This window comes from Adiantum capillus-veneris, chromosome 23 (genome assembly GCF_014529385.1).
Source record: "Adiantum capillus-veneris isolate H3 chromosome 23, ASM1452938v2, whole genome shotgun sequence".
Lineage (NCBI taxonomy): Eukaryota > Viridiplantae > Streptophyta > Polypodiopsida > Polypodiales > Pteridaceae > Adiantum > Adiantum capillus-veneris.
This window is the reverse complement of record NC_140953.1, coordinates 57,239,338-57,257,976: the sequence shown is the minus strand read 5'-3', so window position 1 is coordinate 57,257,976 and position 18,639 is coordinate 57,239,338. Positions and strand designations below refer to the sequence as shown.

The 18,639-nt window shown below is 42.9% G+C and overlaps 1 protein-coding gene across 1 annotated transcript; it reads left to right on the top strand.

Moving 5' to 3' along the window:
- Window positions 1-2,364: 2,364 nt before the first annotated feature.
- CYP38 (cyclophilin 38) lies at window positions 2,365-13,958 on the top strand. Its single transcript, XM_086496299.1, has 7 exons — window positions 2,365-2,716; window positions 3,735-4,040; window positions 4,131-4,330; window positions 5,045-5,280; window positions 12,459-12,601; window positions 12,687-12,758; window positions 13,553-13,958. The coding sequence occupies exons 1-7, from the start codon at window positions 2,477-2,479 to the stop codon at window positions 13,775-13,777; spliced, it is 1,422 nt and encodes a 473-aa protein (XP_086352425.1). The 5' UTR covers window positions 2,365-2,476; the 3' UTR covers window positions 13,778-13,958.
- The last annotated feature ends 4,681 nt before the right edge of the window (window positions 13,959-18,639 follow it).

The following is an 18,639-nucleotide window of genomic DNA, read 5'->3' as shown; positions in this document are numbered from 1 at the left end:
AATGGCCGATGTCTGAAGGACAGATGTGATGTGAGAGGTGAGCATGGGGGGTTTATCTCATGTGTGAAATGGATCGTGGTGTGTGGGGGGCGTGTCATGGATGTGGGGGGTGTAGCGTCCCCAGTGAGAGAGAGTGCAAGATAGATGTGGTCGGCTCCAATAGGTATGGGCGGGATAGTGAAAGAACTAAGTAGGTGGGTGGCCTCTCTTGATCCCATTATTTAATCCACGGTACTCCCCCCCCGGGATGTAGCTCCATGTGGTATGCAAGTCAGCCCTCGTGAAGTGGGCCATTGGGCCATCCCATTATAAATAATGAGACGGTGGTGAGAGCCTAGTCTGAGAAAATGATGGCCATACTCTATGATGCGGGCAATGTCTGCCGAGTCTCCCATGGTAGCCTCCTCTTGTGTGGCATGTAATGCCACTGGGTCCTCTATGTCGTATGTCTCACACTAGTCACAACCTGTCCTAGCATTGAAGTCTCCCAAGAGAAAGACTTCCCCCAGTGTAGAGTACTCCATAATCTCATATGACAAGCATGTGTATGTGGATGGTCTCTCTTCTCCGTTCCTCTTTGTAGTAACAAATCTGGAGCGCGAGGGGGGAAGTAGCAGAGGGCAATGTAGATGACCCTATCTTGTGATAGCTCAAAGCAAATCCAAAGGTAGTAGGCCTATGGGTCGTACGTGGAAACCTATATTCTACTATGGAGTCCCTGTCTGAAGAGTATAGCCACCCCTCCTGAGCCTCATGTAGTGTGTTGGTGAATACTTCCTCGATGTGAGGACTCCCAATGAAAGCCATGGATTCTCAGTAGACTCCACTGTGGGCTCTCATGTGTCTATGTCAAGAGAATGAGTTCTCGTCCTCTCATCACCTCCTTGGGCCTCTTTGGATGTGTCCATAGATCCCCATTGCCGCTCTACTCGATATGCCGCGTTCTTCCCTTCTTTGCGATCTTTTTTGACTCTAGGCATGCATGCACGTCGATGGTCTTGTTGCATCTTTGTGAGGTCGTCGCCAAGGTAGATAGGAGGACCCCCTATCCCTCTCAAGATGGCCCTCTTTCGGATGAATGAGGTTCGAGACTCCTCGGAGGCAAATTGGAGGACGAGGGCTCTTTTCTGTGGGTCTTTGCCAGCTCTCCAAGCTTTGGAGAAGGGTAGCTCCTCTTCTTCCTTGTACCCAAGTTTCATGCATAGGGATTTCTTGCTCTCGGGTGTGGATCCCTCCTCTTCTTTTATGCGAGTCACTCGTACATTGAAGTGGCGGGCTTCTCACATCTTTTCTTCCTCAATGGTTGTATATATGATGAGCACCTCATCTATTTGGGCTTCCGCTCTCGCCTCTTTTTTGATATTCTTCTTGACTACACCGACACATCCTTCCTTGGTGGCCTCCAATTTGTCGTTGATGCTTGCCGTGAGAGCTTTGGTGATCTCCTCCTTGAGGGCTTCCTTGGCCTTTGCTTTGACCTCTCCTTCTTTGGGGGTGAGGGATGCAATATAGACCCGAAGGAGTTCAATTTTCTCCTTCAATTCTACCTTTTCTTTCTTCCATTCCTCTTTCTCTTTCTCTCTCTTCTCTTCCCATTTCTCCTTCTCCTTGGTCAATGCTTCGACCTCTTTCTCAAGCTTGAATAGCCGGTTGGTGAAGACATTGAGGGTGTCCATAATGTACGGCGTCGTCTTATCTTTAGGTTTGTCCACCTTCTCCTTCGCGGCGCTCTTTGAGGGGAGGGGAGGGGAGGGTTTCTTCAATTTTGAGCACTCATAAAGTGCGTGTGTGTGTGTGTGTGTGGGGGGGGGGGGGGGTTTGCTGGCTCATGAGGGCAACAGAGGGTGGCACAAACCAACAGGAGAGAGAGAGAGAGAGAGAGAGAGAGAGAGAGAGAGAGAGAGAGAGAGAGAGAGAGAGAGAGAGAGAGAGAGAGAGAGAGAGAGAGAGAGAGAGTATCAGCCAATTACCTATGATCGATTTGGCACTGACGGCGTTGCATGTGCGTGTCATGAGAGAGAGAGAGACAACAACCATCTTGAGCACAACAGCGATGCCAGTTGGAGGATCCATGGTCTAGATGATTCTAGATAGAAGAGAACCACATGGGAAGAGCAAGCAGAGCATGACGCAGATGCCTGTTCAACGTGTTGGGAAAGGTGAGCCTTGAGCTACACCGGCCTCCCCACGTTAGGACTCGCACCTGCATAAATCAATTGGGCCCGATGGCTGCAGTGGTGCTCATGCCGAGAGAGAGAGAGAGAGAGAGAGAGAGAGAGAGAGTTGTGCATGTGGCCATTTGGAAGGGGGAACTTCTTATCCACTATCTAGATGATGTGGCGAAAACGCTTGTGTATGTAAAATTTGAAACTTTGCGGATGGGAGATGGTGCTAGCAGAGGAGCGTGGTTGATCCTAATCTCCCGCAGACGAGCACGCGCAGGGGGAGGCTAGGGGTGGATGCCCATAGCCTTATCATGGTTCCTGCCACTCTTCTTCGAGCTCCTTCTTCATCGCTTCCTGCAGCTGGCGGCTTTGCGCGTGCCTCTTCTTCTTGTGAAGGAGGTTGCCCACATTCCTCTCATGCTCTTCCTTCTTCCCTTCGATGGGGCGAGCATTTCAGTGCAGAGCTTCCTGTTTTGTGTCGAAGCAGTGTCAGCAGCAGGAGCTCCACACGAAGCAACCCACCTTTCATCGCGTTTGCCTCGGCTTCACAGGTTAGGGTCTTACATTGTGAGTTCATTCTCCATATTTGTATGCATGGATGATTGCACATGCAAAGATTTTGGAATCTCTGCAGTCTGGAACACGAACTAGCAGTATGTCTGATATATGAATCTGTCATAGCTGCATTAGGGCTAAAGCTGCAGGCACTTAGGTGCGGAGTACATGGATGGGAGGTTCAAAAACTTGTAATTGTCATTTTGGATAGGTATTCATTACAAGCTGGTGTCATTTTGCTAACTTATGTGACATCTCGTATCCTGTGGTGCTTACAATTACTCCTATAGTTCAACATGTGTGTACGTCATGCATTGGTCTCTGTTGTGTAGCATTTTCGTAAATAATCTTCAGCTAAGTCATAGACATTCTGTTTGCAAAGAATACGGCTTCCCTGATTCGCCCTTCATAAAGGTTTCTTCTGTCACTAGTATATCGAGCATTTTTATGATCTTGTAAGAAACAAGAGGCACAAGAGTGGCATGCCTTTACTGATTTTAGGGGTGCAATAGCTCGGTGTGTGCAATTAAACTATCATCTTCAAGGATAATACTATAAGACTTGTTTAATCTTCACTAGACAAAAGCTTGATAGCGGACAAGCCAAGCAATGGTTTGGTGGTGTACAATGTGTCTATCACCGATGGGGTCACAAGAGTGTGATTTTTGCTATTATTCTCTTTCCTAGGATGTGGCGATTAGCAAGGCCAAGCCATTGAGGGAGTCCCTATTGAGAGATGATTTTTGGTTTTCTGCGAAAAACGTGAGTGATGCATATTTGAGTATGGAACCTCTGTTTTTCTCTTGGGCGTGTTTGAGTGTTTTGAGCTTGCCGTCAAGATAAGTAGGGGATTTGAGTAAACAGACTGATTGTGAATGCACATGTCAATCGAGCACATCTAGGTCTTGTTAGAAATGGGTTGTTTTTAAAGAATTTATTTCAAGCGTGCACATGATAGAACTTTTAATTCCATATGCAGTGGATTAATCCAAGGTTATTTTCTTGGATTTGCAGGGGAAGGGAGAAGACGAGCTTTCAATTTTGAGGGCTGTGAAGAACTGTGCAGTATGCTTGATGGCATCAGTAACAATTGCTTCAATGCAATTGTCAATAATGCCAGCTCATGCACTTGCTATCAATCCTATTTTTGATGAATTGGCTATACTTATCTCAGGGCCACCTGTGAAAGATCCTAATGCCCTTTTAAGAAATGCGCTGCCCATTGATGCTAGGCCTATTAAGGATGTGCAGAAGTCGCTTGAAGACATAAGTGAAAGCCTTAAGTTGGCAGGAGCCAAGGCATTTGATCCGGTGGAACGGGTAAATTCTCCATAGACATTACTGGTTTTGTTACTGCCTTGAAATTTATACTCAGTATAATGTCATTTGTTATGCCTATGTCTACTGCAGAATACAAGACAGGCTGCACGAGCGCTTAGTCAGAACAAATCGGCAATAGTGGCTAACCTGGCGCCATCAAAGAAGGAAGCAGGGCAAGAATTAATAGATAAGCTCACAGTCGGTCTCCAGGATCTTCAAAAAATTGTTGAGGACAAGGACAGGGAAGCCATTGCACCGAAGCAGAGGGAGCTTCTCTATATTGTGGGCGAGTAAGTCATGTAAAGCCAATATTTGAGCAGCTCTATACTGTATAACATACAAGGTGGTTTTCTTTTGAATTCTTTATACTCATCCATGGGAACAGTAGTTGTTATGGGAACTATTCCATGAGGAATATTCTTCTATATGTCTGCACGATATGCCTTAGAGCACAGACCCCACGATAAAGTACTAAGGAAAACGACCAGTATGGAGATGTGCTACCAAAATGTGAGCTCCCAGGAGCCTTACTCTCTAACAATGAAGGGAAGGGCCCTTTATCCAAACTTAGTAAAGGCTGATGAATTGGGAGAGTTGTCAAGGTAGAAGGAACACACACGTGGGTGGCTCTTGTTACCTATATAGCTTAGAATTCATCTTTTTTGGGCACTTTTGACATCCTCGTTGCTTCCTGCTTTCCGGCTTTCCCTGCCCATGATCTTGTTTTGTCTCTCAAGCTTCCAGGCTTCTTTGAGCAAAAACACTAGGTCACTCATAATTCATTAAAGAGCTGCATTGTACTGGAGCTTTTGTGCTTCAATTAATATCAATTAGGCCATGAACCATCAGTTTTGTAAGCTTTCCTAAATGTTGCGCTTTTCTCTAGGGTGGTTATTTCTCTTCTTTTTGCATTTGTTGTTACTTCTTGGGCTGTCTGGGTCTCTCATTGGGGGCTTTGTCATGCTCTGCAGCTGAAATGTTCCTGGGGCATTGCATTTCTGCAGTGTGGAAGAGGCTATGGTAGACAAGTTTCCATTTGAGGTGCCAGAGGAGTATGCCAACAAACCGTTATTGAAGGGCAGAGCAAGGGTGGAAATGAAAGTCAAAGTCAAGGACAACCCAAATTTGAAGGACGTGGTTTTCCAAATTGTTGTGGATGGCTACAATGCTCCTGTAACTGCAGGAAACTTTGTGGATCTTGTTGAAAGACACTTCTATGATGGCATGGAGATTCAAAGAGGTTAGTGCTCATCAATATGCTTTTGGCATCGTGTTCTGTCCTAATCGTGAAACATTCCTAAACGGATCAAAATTGTTGGTATTGCTATGGAATTGCGGCTGTTTAAAGCCTAGAAATGCAACACCGCTTCTGTTGCTTTCATGGGTGGAAGCCTCTGTTTCCTTCTATAAGATTCGTTGACCTGGTTGATACTCTCGACCTCATCAGAACTTTAGTAGGCTTGTTGACAAGCATAATGAAGCTTTGTCATGAACATGACCAGGAACATGTCTGTTCGTACTCAGGATATAACCTTTCTATATGTGTGTAAAAGTCTGATTCTTTGAGATAAAAGAGATACAGTTTGGGTGGATTGATGTATGTGAGTACATGTAACTCCTACATTTGTATACCAGCTTGAGCAATGAGCAGACAAACTAAATACAGATGCTTTTTAAGGCATCGTTGATTTGTTGTGTCTGGAGCAGCATGATGGGACAAACGGCGGCTTTTGTTAGGACAGGTTCAGGGTGCCTGATGTGCAACGCTGGCCGAAGCCTTGCCCAAAGTCCACCCATTCACAGTGCACATAAAATTTTATACTAAAAAACAGTGCTACAGAAGCAACGAATCAAGTCTGGCAGCGTGGTTTGATCTCAACCCCTTTTCAGCGCAAGGGCATGGGATCAAAGCTCGGCCGCGTTTCCAGCTGCAAAAGCACCTGGACTTCGCATGTCTGAGGGTATGAAGCCATCCAGTTTGTGCGAGTCCGGAAGCCTGCACACCTTTTTATCAACCAATTGGTACCTTGACATGCTTCCTTTGCGGGTGGTCTTTGGCGTGCTGTCTGAATGCCCCCTCACTATATGTCAAATTTTGAAGAACTTGACGAGTTTGTAGGCTTTAGAAAATGAGGAAATTTCTACGCTTTTTATTTAGCTTGACGGTAAGTCTTGGAAAACATTGGGCCAGAATAGTGCTGTAGGAAGGTCTCTTTGGATGTTCCATTTCCAAACGCATGACTATTGTGTGTATACATGTACACATAGCTTGAACTTTGTGACTGGCGCTTCCTTGAATCGAATTGTTTTAAGTTTTCATATTTCTTTCTGTGGGTGAATGATAGTTTGCGCTTTGCTCAAGATGAGTGCTCCGAACTGTGCTCAAGGTTCCTTTTGTTTTTATGGAAGGGAGAGCCTTCCGTTCTTAATGAGAGAATGCTATGATCACAACAAAGTGAATGGACACTGTGCGTGCAAGTGTACGAGACTGAGAGATAGAAAGAGAAGAGAGATACGACACCAGAGACGTTGTAAAACCCTCCTCCGAAGGCCCCACTCTCGTCGGCGAGAGTGGTCTACTTTGATTGCACAAAGGTGTACAATGCGTATGCAATGGGACTATGCCGACGACGACGACGACGATGACGACGACGACGACGACTTGATGGCTGAAATCTGAGATCTTCTAATTGCTGAATTTCGGGACTGTTTCGGTGGCTGAAAATGACTGTTTTGGCTGCGTTTTCTTGGGCTAAAGATGGGGGAACTTCTGCAACCAATTTGGGGCTGATCTGCTACTTTGCTAAAGGCTGAAAATGCTGTGTATCTGAGGTAGGTTAGGGCTGAAAGTCAAAACGCTGATGCAAGGCTGAAATAGCAAAAACGCTAATGCTGATCTGGGACAGAAAACTAAAAACGCTGATGGGCTGATTTGGGGAAAACACTAGCAATGCTGATGAATCTGCTGGCGATGGCAGTAATCTGCTAGCGCAAGGGTTCTGGTGGTGTTGACGATCCAGGCAAGGCTGAAAATGCCAGATCTTGCAGGTGGGCGAGAATGGGATCTCCAAAAACGCCAAGGTGATTGAGGGGTACTGCTGAGAAGTTGCTTGTTGAGCGGGAAGCTCCTGCTGCCTCTTCTGCCAGAAAGTGCTAACTTGGGTTTGCTTATATATTAACTTAGCAAAATTGCCCTACCTACTTTTGTTGGAAAGTCACTTAAAAATAATAAGTGAAAATAACCAAAAATAGGAAAATAGGCTAAATGGATTGGAAAATTCCCCTGACTGAATTTGATGGATTCTGAAGGGAATACTGATGATCATGCTGTGTGTAACCGGAGGATATGCATCTATTGCTAAGTGACTGGGCATACACGGTCTAGGAATAGACTCACAAAAGTGCTAGATCACTGCTAATCTAAACTGGCTGGACTGACTAAACCTTGCTGTGGTGTAGCTTGTCCACGGACACATAGGGTTGGGATGTGTCACGTGACATACCCTCCTTTTCAAAGTGAGGTACTGGTACTGAATTGTATGGCGTCGAGGGAGATCGCCAACAACATCCGGAATCCTGGAAGGGACTCTTCGTCGGCCCACTCTGCTGTGTGGGTCGAGCGATACTTGAACTTCATAAAGGCCTGCAACGCTTGCTTCTTTGGGCTGCGTCGAAAGCGACACAAAGTCGTTTGAATCTCCTTTCAACTTCGTCTAGAGATCTGCTTCTGTCGTCTTCAAGAATCTGCATGGCTGAAAATTCCTGAAACCATCTCGAACACAAAACCATGAACATATCCATTCCATGTAAAGTGAAGGAAAAAAATCTTGTCTATGCTAAAGATTGTGTATGCAATGTAGATGAACATAGAGACAGAGTGACAAACCGTTCATCAAACACATGCAAACAATGAGATCGAATCTTTTCTGTTTGATCAAAATCAATCAACTGTGGCAAATCACAATGGAAATGCCTATGCTTGGTGTGCATACTATCATGTGCTCTTTCTATAATTGTGTCATGCCAAGGAAGAGACATAGAATGTGACTTCTTGACATACAGACTTTTCAACTTTTCATGAAAATTCCGCATACACTCGCGCTTATCCATGAGAGAAACGTGCTCAACATACAGTATGTCATGCCTAGGAAAAGGGATTACATAACGATGTTGACTAAAATACAGGAAACCGTCACGAATGAAATACTCGAACAATGCGTGCGTATCAATCATGCGAACACATAATACTTCCTGTGAAAGTTCTTTGTACCAAGGCTCGAGAGCCAAGATCGCTTCTTCTTGAATGATCGAATCGTCTTGTGGAGGTTCTTTGGACCTCGACTCGAAAGCCAAGATCGGATCTTCGTGATTGATTGAATCTACAATGAGGTTAGCTTCGCTAGGAAAAGCATCCACTAACACATCATCCTTGTGAACAATCACATCATCTTCATGCAATTCATCATGCTTGTCTTTATCATCCAAATCATTATCATTCAAATCTTCATGCTTCTCATAATCATGCAAATTCTGTGTGTCATGCTGTGGAGAAAAAGAGATTGAGAGAATCTCCTTATCTCGTATCCTTTCAATCTTGTCCTGCATATTAGCAATGAGAGATGGAGAATAAGCAATGTCCGCTCCATGAAAGACAGTAGGAGAATCACTTTTGGCATTGAGAGTTAAAGTGTTAGCCTCAAAATCAATGAGAGCGTTAGTCTCACGAAACCATCGAATGCCCAAAATCATATCACATCCTGAGAGAGGAGAAACAACAAATCTTTTAGTGAAGGCAGTTTGTTGAATGGCAAACAACACATCAAGGCATTCCTCCGTGATGAGAACGCCCATACCAGGACGAAAGCCAGAGATCTCGATAGGAGATCTCGGACTAACTTCGAGGCGGGCTCTCTCAACAAGAGAGGAACTGATCACATCATGCATACTACCTGGGTCAAACAATATGACAAAACGGTGCCTCGACGTACGACCATAACATTTAATGAGAGATTCATCAATGGGAGGGTCCTGAGATACTTTAGGCACAATCGTGTTATCATTCATTGCATTGACAGATGTAGTGGGTGCTGTGGGTTCTTTAGATTCATTCGATTCAAGCTTAGAACATGTTCTTTTTATGTGACCCTTAATGTGACAATGAAAACAACGACCTTCCTTAGAATACGTGCTTTGTTCTTTTGAAGTGATGTATCCTCCTACAATTCCTTGTGCTACCTTTTTATCTGGAGTAAGCTTAGCTTTAACAATTGTGTTAGCCTTACCCTTAGATTCATTGGAAGAATTCTTTGATGAGAGACTGTTGAAAGATTGGTTAGAAGAGTTATCATTCTTACCATTCTTACCTTTCTTACCATTCTGAGGGTTATTAGAAGTTTGAGAGGTACTTGTGGAAGTCTTGTTCTCCTTAGACTTTCCCTTGTTGTGCTTTATCTCCTGTGCGAGAGCAATCGCTACCGCCTTGTTGAGATCGATTGGATTGAAGACTTCTTCATTGAACTTGATATAGTCGTCTAATCCAAAAAGGATTGCCTCTTTGCGTTCATCATCCGACATGCGTAATTGGGTACCTAGCTGCAAAACACGATTAGAAAAGGACATAATCGGCATACCATTTTGCTTGAGAGCGTGCCAATCGTCCTTCAATTGTGCGAGGTACTGAGGTGGCATAAACTGCGCCTTGAGCTTGTCTTGGAAATCAGCCCAATCAAAGGAAAGGGGTGTGAATCCGTCGGCTGTCTCTAGGTGCGCGGCTAGCTGTGCCTCTTGCCATGCGTGGTACCAATTGATGGCATCATCGGCAAGGTACATAGTTGCCGTCAAAACTTTGCTATTTTCTATCCTCTTAGTTGTCGCAAAATAAGCATTAAATTGATGCAACCAAGAATGAATAACTGTAGCATCCATCTTACCGTCATACTTACTGAAAGTCAACTTCTCTGTGACTGGATGGTTGGAATCTGTGTCGTGGCTTGCGTCACTTGATGAACTCCCACGATCTTTGGGTGGTTCGGTCTTCGAGGCTAGCACGTGGGAAATAAATTCTTGAGTGTATAGCTCCCTTTGAGCATCACGCTCGGCGTCCCTTTCTGCTTTTCGTTCATTTCGTTCATCGCGCTCGTGTTCGAAAGCAAGGTGATTGGTTTCTTGTTGTGCCAACGCAACGCGATTCGCTTCCAAAGTGACGCGAGTCGCTTCTTGTTGTGCTAGCATCATGTCCATCATTGACTTGACCATCATCTCCATAGGAGTTAGAACAACTCGTGGCATAGATGGCGAAGGGGGAGGGTTGGAAAAATCTCTTGGTGGGGAGAATCCTTCGTCGCCTCTCTCATGCTCATCACATGTATGCGAAGTATCCATTCCGCTTCGGGTGACGACCATGCACTAGGATATTTGGTTCTTAAGTTCACGAGGAACTTGGTTCTTGAGGGTCTTGAGGTTCTTGAGGTTTCCTTTTTGCTTGTAAATCGTGTGGGAGAAGGATCTTCTCTTCACTCGAGTTCCACCCTTTTCTGCGGGCGCACCCCTTGGCGGCCTTGCGCTCACACCAAGGTTGCTTTTTCCCACCTCACGTCGATTGGCCGGCCGCTAAGTGCACGGTCCGCTCTCAATTAGTGAAAAGAGACACAAGGGGAGGCTGGACAAGCCCTTCTTTCTTGGGATTCCTGTCACTCTTCAACAAAACACGATTAGGAATCGCCCCGCCAAGTAAACTTTGGGTTCGTGCGACCGCAACAAGCAAAAAAAATTCTTGTGGTTCTTTCCTTGAGTAATGCAGAACACTTCCAAAGCTCTGGTACCAATGTAAGGTGGAGCGGAATGATTGTTTGCGCTTTGCTCAAGATGAGAGCTCCGAACTGTGCTCAAGGTTCCTTTTGTTCTTATGGAAGGGAGAGCCTTCTGTTCTTAATGAGAGAATGCTATGATCACAACAAAGTGAATGGACATTGTGCGTGCAAGTGTATGAGACTGAGAGATAGAAAGAGAAGAGAGATACGACACCAGAGACGTTGTAAAACCCTCCTCCGAAGGCCCCACTCTCGTCGGCGAGAGTGGTCTACTTTGATTGCACAAAGGTGTACAATGTGTATGCAATGGACTGATGCAATGGGACTATGCCGACGACGACGACGACGACTTGATGGTTGAAATCTGAGATCTTCTAATTGCTGAATTTCGAGACTGTTTCGGTGGCTGAAAATGACTGTTTTGGCTGCGTTTTCTTGGGCTAAAGATGGGGAACTTCTGCAACCAATCTGGGGCTGATCTGCTACTTTGCTAAAGGCTGAAAATGCTGTGTATCTGCGGCAGGCTAGGGCTGAAAGTCAAAACGCTGATGCAAGGCTGAAATAGTAAAAACGCTAATGCTGATCTGGGACAGAAAACTAAAAACGTTGATGGGCTGATTTGGGGAAAACGCTAGCAATGCTGATGAATCTGTTGGCGATGGCAGTAATTTGCTAGCGCTAGGGTTTTGGTGGTGTTGACGATCCAGGCAAGGCTGAAAACGCCAGATCTTGCAGGTGGGCGAGGATGGGATCTCCAAAAACGCCAAGGTGCTTGAAGGGGTACTGCTGAGAAGTTGCTTGTTGAGCGCGAAGCTCCTGCTGCCTCTTTTGCCAGAAAGTGCTAACTTGGGTTTGCTTATTTATTAACTTAGCAAAATTGCCCTACCTACTTTTGTTGGGAAGTTACTTAAAAATAATAAGTGAAAATAACCAAAAATAGGAAAATAGGCTAAATGCACTGGAAAATTCCCCTGACTGAATCTGATGGATTCTCAGGGGAATACTGATGATCATGCTGTGTGCAACCGGAGGATATGCATCTATTGCTAAGTGATTGGACATGCACGGTCTACGAATAGACTCACAAAAGTGCTAGATCACTGCTAATCTAAACTGGCTGGACTGACTGAACCCTGCTGTGGTGTAGCTTGTCCACGGACACATAGGGTTGGGATGTGTCACGTGACAATAGTACATCCATGGTACAATAAAAAGGAGCGCTCTGTGTCTTCAGCCTCTCTATGTAGAGGATACAAAGACTTTTGATTGTCCAATGTCATGGAACTTATGCCTTTTCCAATGTCATGAGGCTCTTGGCTTTCCAATTTGAAAGCATACATTGCTCAACCCTGTGAAAAACAAAGCTTGATTTTAGGAGATAGACCACTGTTACTTTCATCATATTTTTCACCTTTCCATGCAACTTTTAGAATTTTCATTTCACCATAAGACTCATGAAAACAGGTTTCTGATGTGCAAAGGCCATGCTATACTATACGTTGTGCATTATATCATTAGTGTTGGCACTCTATTCTTTGCAGAAAAGGCCATGGTAAACTGCTAGATGTCTTATTCTTTCATATCAGTATTGACACTCCGCTCTTTGCAGCGGATGGCTTTGTAGTGCAGACTGGTGATCCAGATGGACCTTCTGAAGGTTTTGTTGATCCAAGCACTGGCAAGATACGAACAATACCTTTAGAAATAATGGTAGTTGGGGACAAGCAGCCTGTTTATGAAGAAACCCTAGAGGTAATATGACAGATGGTCACATACTAACTCAATTCATTGTTGGTAATTTCATTGGTAAGAGGCTTTGTTTTGTGTACTACAACAGGAGCTTGGACGATACAAGGCGACAACAAAGCTCCCCTTTAATGCATTTGGGACCCTTGCTATGGCTCGAGAGGTAAGAGGATGGCCAACTTTTATAGCAGCTTTCTTGGCCTATCTACAGGAATGCGGTAGCTTGATTTGGTTTCTGGCGTATTGCCGTGGGTGGATGTGTGTGTATGCATGGTGCTTGATGTGTGTGAATCAATAAACTTTCTGATTGTTCTCTCTATCTCTCTCTAACGCAAGTGTGGTAGATTGGTTTTATCACAGGTCCCTCGTGAGTAAGAATACAATGTCAAAGCTTCTCTTCCTTTGTTTGTGTGTGTGTGTGTGTGTGTGTGTGAAGAGGACACATTACAAAAAAAGAAGGTGGGTGAAGAGGAAACCAGAACAATCTTTCTATCACCCAAGCGTGGTATGTTGGGTATCCCAGTTCCTTCTTGAGTAACAGGTCAAGACTTGACGGAGAGATCTATGAGGTCTCTTGGTGCGGTCCCTATGGCGTTAAATTTTTTTCTCCTCTCTTTCACTCTCTCTCTCTCTCTCTCTCTCTCTCTCTCACACACACACACACACACACACACATACACACACTTGTACGTTTACATATATGCATGACTATATAGACACTGAACTGTATGTTTGTTTGCATGTGCGCGTGCGCACGCACACACACACACACACACACACACACACACACACACACACACACAGAGACATGTTTGTATGTGTACATATATGCATGACCAAATAGACGTGCGACTGTATGGCGGTCACAAGACTTCATCTTACTACTTAGTTTTTTCTTTGGTGTGAGATTGGGTTTCTGTGAAGGATTTCATGAATTGTTTCTCTCTTTGCTATCAGGAGTTTGAGAATAATTCAGCTTCCAGCCAAATATTTTGGCTCTTGAAGGAAAGTGAGCTCACTCCAAGCAATGCAAACATTCTTGATGGCCGATATGCGGTGTTTGGTTATGCAACTGAAAATGAAGAGCTTCTAGCAGATCTGAAGGTAGGGGATGTGATAGAGTCGATGAGAGTTGTAGCAGGGCTAGACAATTTGGTAAATCCAAGTTACAAAATCTCTTGAAGTGTTCATGTATTTTATGGAGTAAATTTTTGCAAGTCTGGGTAGTGTATGTCTTCCAGAGAGCATTTTGTGCTTTTGGAGCCGAGTTGAAAGTGTCTATTCCTTCACAATGTAATACATTGGATTTTGAAGAGATCAATAAGAAATCTGGGAACAATTGTTTGCTGGATTTTGGGGAAAATTTCGTTTCCTTGCGCAAATCTCCTCAATTCTTAACAGGAACTTACTTAACACTATTCTCACTCAAATTCAAAGCAGATTTAGTTCTCCTCCAACCAGCTATTTTTGGGTACCATTGGTAACTGGCCCAAGACCAAGTTGAGACACTTTTCCCATATACTGCATCAGTAAGATTGAACTTTGTCTTCATCAACCAGAGATGCGCAATTTCTAGAAGCAGTTTTTACTTTGCTTTGAAGAGAAATTAAAAAATGAGGTTGACTAACATTGTCAGAGTGCAGCTAGAAGAAAAGCTACTTAATCAAACCTTCATCCGGACATTCCAGCACACGACAAGCATTGGTTGTCTGTTATGGTCTGAAATATGGTTATCCTCACATGCCATGATATTTGATAGGCTGTTAGCGTCGAATACTACCCTAGTGGTAGACTTTTGAAATGATCTCATTAGGGTAAAAATTAACTCCCCTTACAGAATTTGTAAGCGTAAATGAGTTGGCGTATATATTGTATTTGTATATGTCTTAACCATAGACCTATTTGTATATTAATTGGGGTGACTATTCTAAATTTTTTGACATTAGGTCTCCCCAATCTCTGGAAAATAAAAAACCTTTGAAAACATCGTAAATGCATAAGTGAAGGGTGAGTTTTGGAAATGAAAGGACCCATGAAGGTGGAAAGTCAAAAGACTTTTTGTGTCCATATGAAGAGATGGTCTACTTCATATTGATACATTTTTGTTTTTCTTCTCTTTTATTTTCTCTTTAGCGTTTTCTTCTCTTTAAAGTCTCATTGCACTATGAAAGCAGTGAATATATATATTTTGAAGCCATTATTATGAATACATTATACTTTTTAAAATAAGAAAGAAATTGACTTATTGTCTAATTTTTGACAAATGAGTTGTGTAGAATGGGAAGGAGTTCGTGTGTTTTCTTTTGGGGTATCATACTTCATCATTTGATTTGTAAATAATGTACTTGAAGCTTTCAGGACCTGTATGAATATCCTTTTTACTTAATTATTAGGGTGTATTTCTTTCTTTGACATGAGTTATGACAATTTTCTTGTTGTGATAATTATCTACTTGACAAAAGAAAATGCCCTTTTCATTATCTCTTCTCATCCATGTACTTCATGTGCACATTCACATTGAATTGTTCAATAAATGGAAAAAATAGGAAAGTGGGGCTTTTTAAAGCGAAAATTACCGAAAGACCCTTGTTTAAAAATTTATAAAATGGTTCTCAAACTCGAGCAAATTTTGCTAAGATTTCTAAAATGTCCTTTCAATTTTGCCACATTTCCCTCAATATCCCTAAAATTAGTGAAAAACTATCTCTTAATACATTACATTGTGAAAATTTTGATACAAAAACAATCATGCTCTAGTGATTTGGCATGTGAGAATGAGGGTCTTTTAATCACGAGATGATCATACTTAAGGTTTTTACGTGCAATGCCATATTTCTTAAAAAGGGTTATAATGTATTCTTAGTATTGCAAAGAATCAAATATGTGAAAATGGAAGCAATCGAGTTAAAGAAAGTACAGACACATGTTAGAAATATACAAAATTAGAGTGGTAGTTTGGAAATTTCCAAAAATTTCAATGGAATTTTTGTTATTTTCCTTTTCTAAAACTATATCGATTAACCAACTTATAAATTAACTAAAAAACCCTTTTAATCAAGTAGCATTCATTCATTCAAATGGACTAGGGTGTTGAGTGAATATGATGCTTTGAAATAACCTTGATGTGATAAGTATGAAACGGAAGCAATTGGGATCAAGAAAATATAAAATGCAAGCAATCAAGATAAGATATTTTAAGAATACTAAAATTAGAGGGATTTTTAAAGAATTTCTAAAAATTTCAATAATATCTTTGTAATTTTCCACTTAAAAAAAATTACATGATCAACCAAATTGTCAATAAACTAAAAAACAAGATTTTAATTAAGTAGCACTTATTCATTCAAATGGACCAATTTATTGCTTGAAAATGACGTGTCATAATAACTAATATCTAATTCTCTTAAATGATTTTCTCATGTTAAAGTGATCATTTAACATGGGAAAGTGACAGGGGAGAAAAAGCTCGAATATTGGTTAAGCCGGTAGACTGGCCACAATAGGGATCCAAAGGAGGGAAAACAGGGATCCAAAGGGGGGGGGGGGGGGGGGGGGGGGGGGGGGGGGGGCATTCGCAAAAGAGCAATGTGCAACAATGGGCTTGAAAGACTCTAAGGTTCAGCCCACTAAGACTTTCAAAATGCTAAGGTTCCAAAATTCAAAGATTGTGTCCAATGGTCAAGCTTAGTAAAATTGGATGCTTTGTGCGTGTACAAAAAAGTCTTCATGACTCCTAAAGAGGAGGGGGCGAGTCCTAAAGATAGGGGAAGAGAAAGAAACTTGTGAGAGAACACACACACACACACACACACACACACACACACACACTCAAAGGCTTCCCTTTACACAAAGGGCATAATGGACACATGTTAGCTCCTTAGGCCAATTGCCCACAAGGTGCACTCAAATCCTATTGGATGGCCATGGAGGTGGACCGATGAGAATTAGGCTAGAGTAAATCTAGTTTAATTCATTTAAAAACACTTAATAAAAGAACCAATAAGAATTGAGCTCTCTAGAAGACTATTGGACAGTCTCCCAAGGGGTCCAATGAGCATTCAGCAGCCCAATGGCTTGCCTGATTCCTATTGGCCAGGAGACAAAGGGGTCCAATGAGAGTTTAGTTGCATTAATTAATTACCTAAAGCTCTCACAAAAGGGAAAAGGGGGACACATGTCAGAAGGCTATCACTTATGTTACTTAATTCTTATTGGCTAAACCTAGCATGGGCCAATGGGGTGCCTACATGAGTAAAATGCAAGACGGATCGACTCAGAGAGAGAGGGGGCTGAATTTGTCAAGGAATTATCACTTACACACTCACACAAGCTCATGTGTGAAGCAAGAAGACTCTCTCTCTCTCTCTCTCTCTCTCTCTCTCTCTCTCTCTCTCCTTCTCAAGCTTTAATGAAAAGCTCATCATATACTCCAAGCTTGTGAGAAGGGAGGCCTACACCAACAACTCTTGGCTTTCTGATGCAAATCAAACCAAGAGCCAAGCTTCAATGCATGCTCATCTCCTCTACCATGCTAATTACTAAGCTATGCTAAGCTATTATGAGTGATTATGTGAGGAGATGTACTTCTTTCTTGTAAGACTACTCCTTCTTCCTCTCAATCTACTCTCATACCCCGCTAGCTCTCACCATCTTCGAAGGGTGTGTGAGGTCTTGGGTCTGAGACCATGAGGGAATCGATCTTGTGTTTTCTAAGTGTTTGTTGAGTGCTTGAAGCTTCCATCTTCATTGCACTAGCTAGTGATTGAAGGAACACAAAGAATTGTATTGTAAAATGTTTCCCTTGATGGGGGAAACCTATAATACAAAACCTTTTGGAGGGGGGACCGACTCCATGTAAATCAGGTCCTCAACTGTTGTCAATAGCTTAATTTCTCTCTCTTTTGAAGTACTGTTCATGCCTATCTAACTAGGTGTTATGCTTTTTGTTGCTCTCTCTACCCAAGCACTCTTGTTATGCTCATTAGGAATCTATTCTAATGAAATGCTCACTATATTCATGCTATTTTCCGCTATACACAAGTTACTAGGTCATTAAATGTTAGATTGGTATCAGAGCACAAGGTTTCTCTTTTCTTGCTCAAGAAGGGAGCTCCTTAAGCTAGCTATAAATGGTTGTTATTATTAATTGCAATTGAGTAAGTAGAATAGAGATTTTTCAGCCTTGCAGTGCACCTGCCTTCATACAGATAACGGGGCATCATCATCGAGAGCTATGGTCTTAATAGTGGAGTCCTACGGGGCTTGCCTACGGCTTAACCACTATTGAGCTACTAGAAGCTTGACAGGAGCCGATGCTGTTTTGGTGTTGAAAGACCCTCTCTTCTATTTCTTGCAATTAGTGGTATTCGAGCCATGGGGACAGTAGCTTGAGTGCTTTTCTAAAGGGGTAAAGAGGAGTAGCAACTAGGGCTTGAAGTGTCAAAGTATACCTAAAAAAGTTTACACCTAAAAGTTGTTAGAATGACTGACAATAGTAAAGAGAGTGAAATTAATGTTGGTAGCTTTGATTTTGCTAATGAGCAGGCTACTAATGATGCCCTTGTACTTGTTAACTACCTTGTTTCTAGGCTTCAGCAAGCCATGGGAAATCCCTCTCTCCGAAGTGAAGTGCAACGACAGCTTCGTGCTCATGGGATTCTCCAAGCTCCCCACCATGACGAGAGAGTACCTAGGAAGCCTCCTTGTGAGACTTCCAAAAGGGGCCTCTCTCCGATTCGGGAAGAAGAAGAGGATTCATATGAAGGGCTCAAAAAGTTTCTTTTTGATGATGCATGTCCTTCCCAAAGGAGAATTCAAGAGCCCCCACCAAAGGAACGAGAAAGAAGTGAGTCTCCTGCCACCTCGTCATAGATGGCTCCACGAAGAGGGCGGGCAAAACGCTCTCCATCACCTCCTAAACGGAGAAGACCATCGCACACCTCTCCACACCATAATTCAAAGAAGGATGATAAAAAGCAAAAGAAGAAAAAGGCGAGAAAGAGGTCACCCTCTTCTCCATCTTTTTCATCCTCTTCCTCTTATGA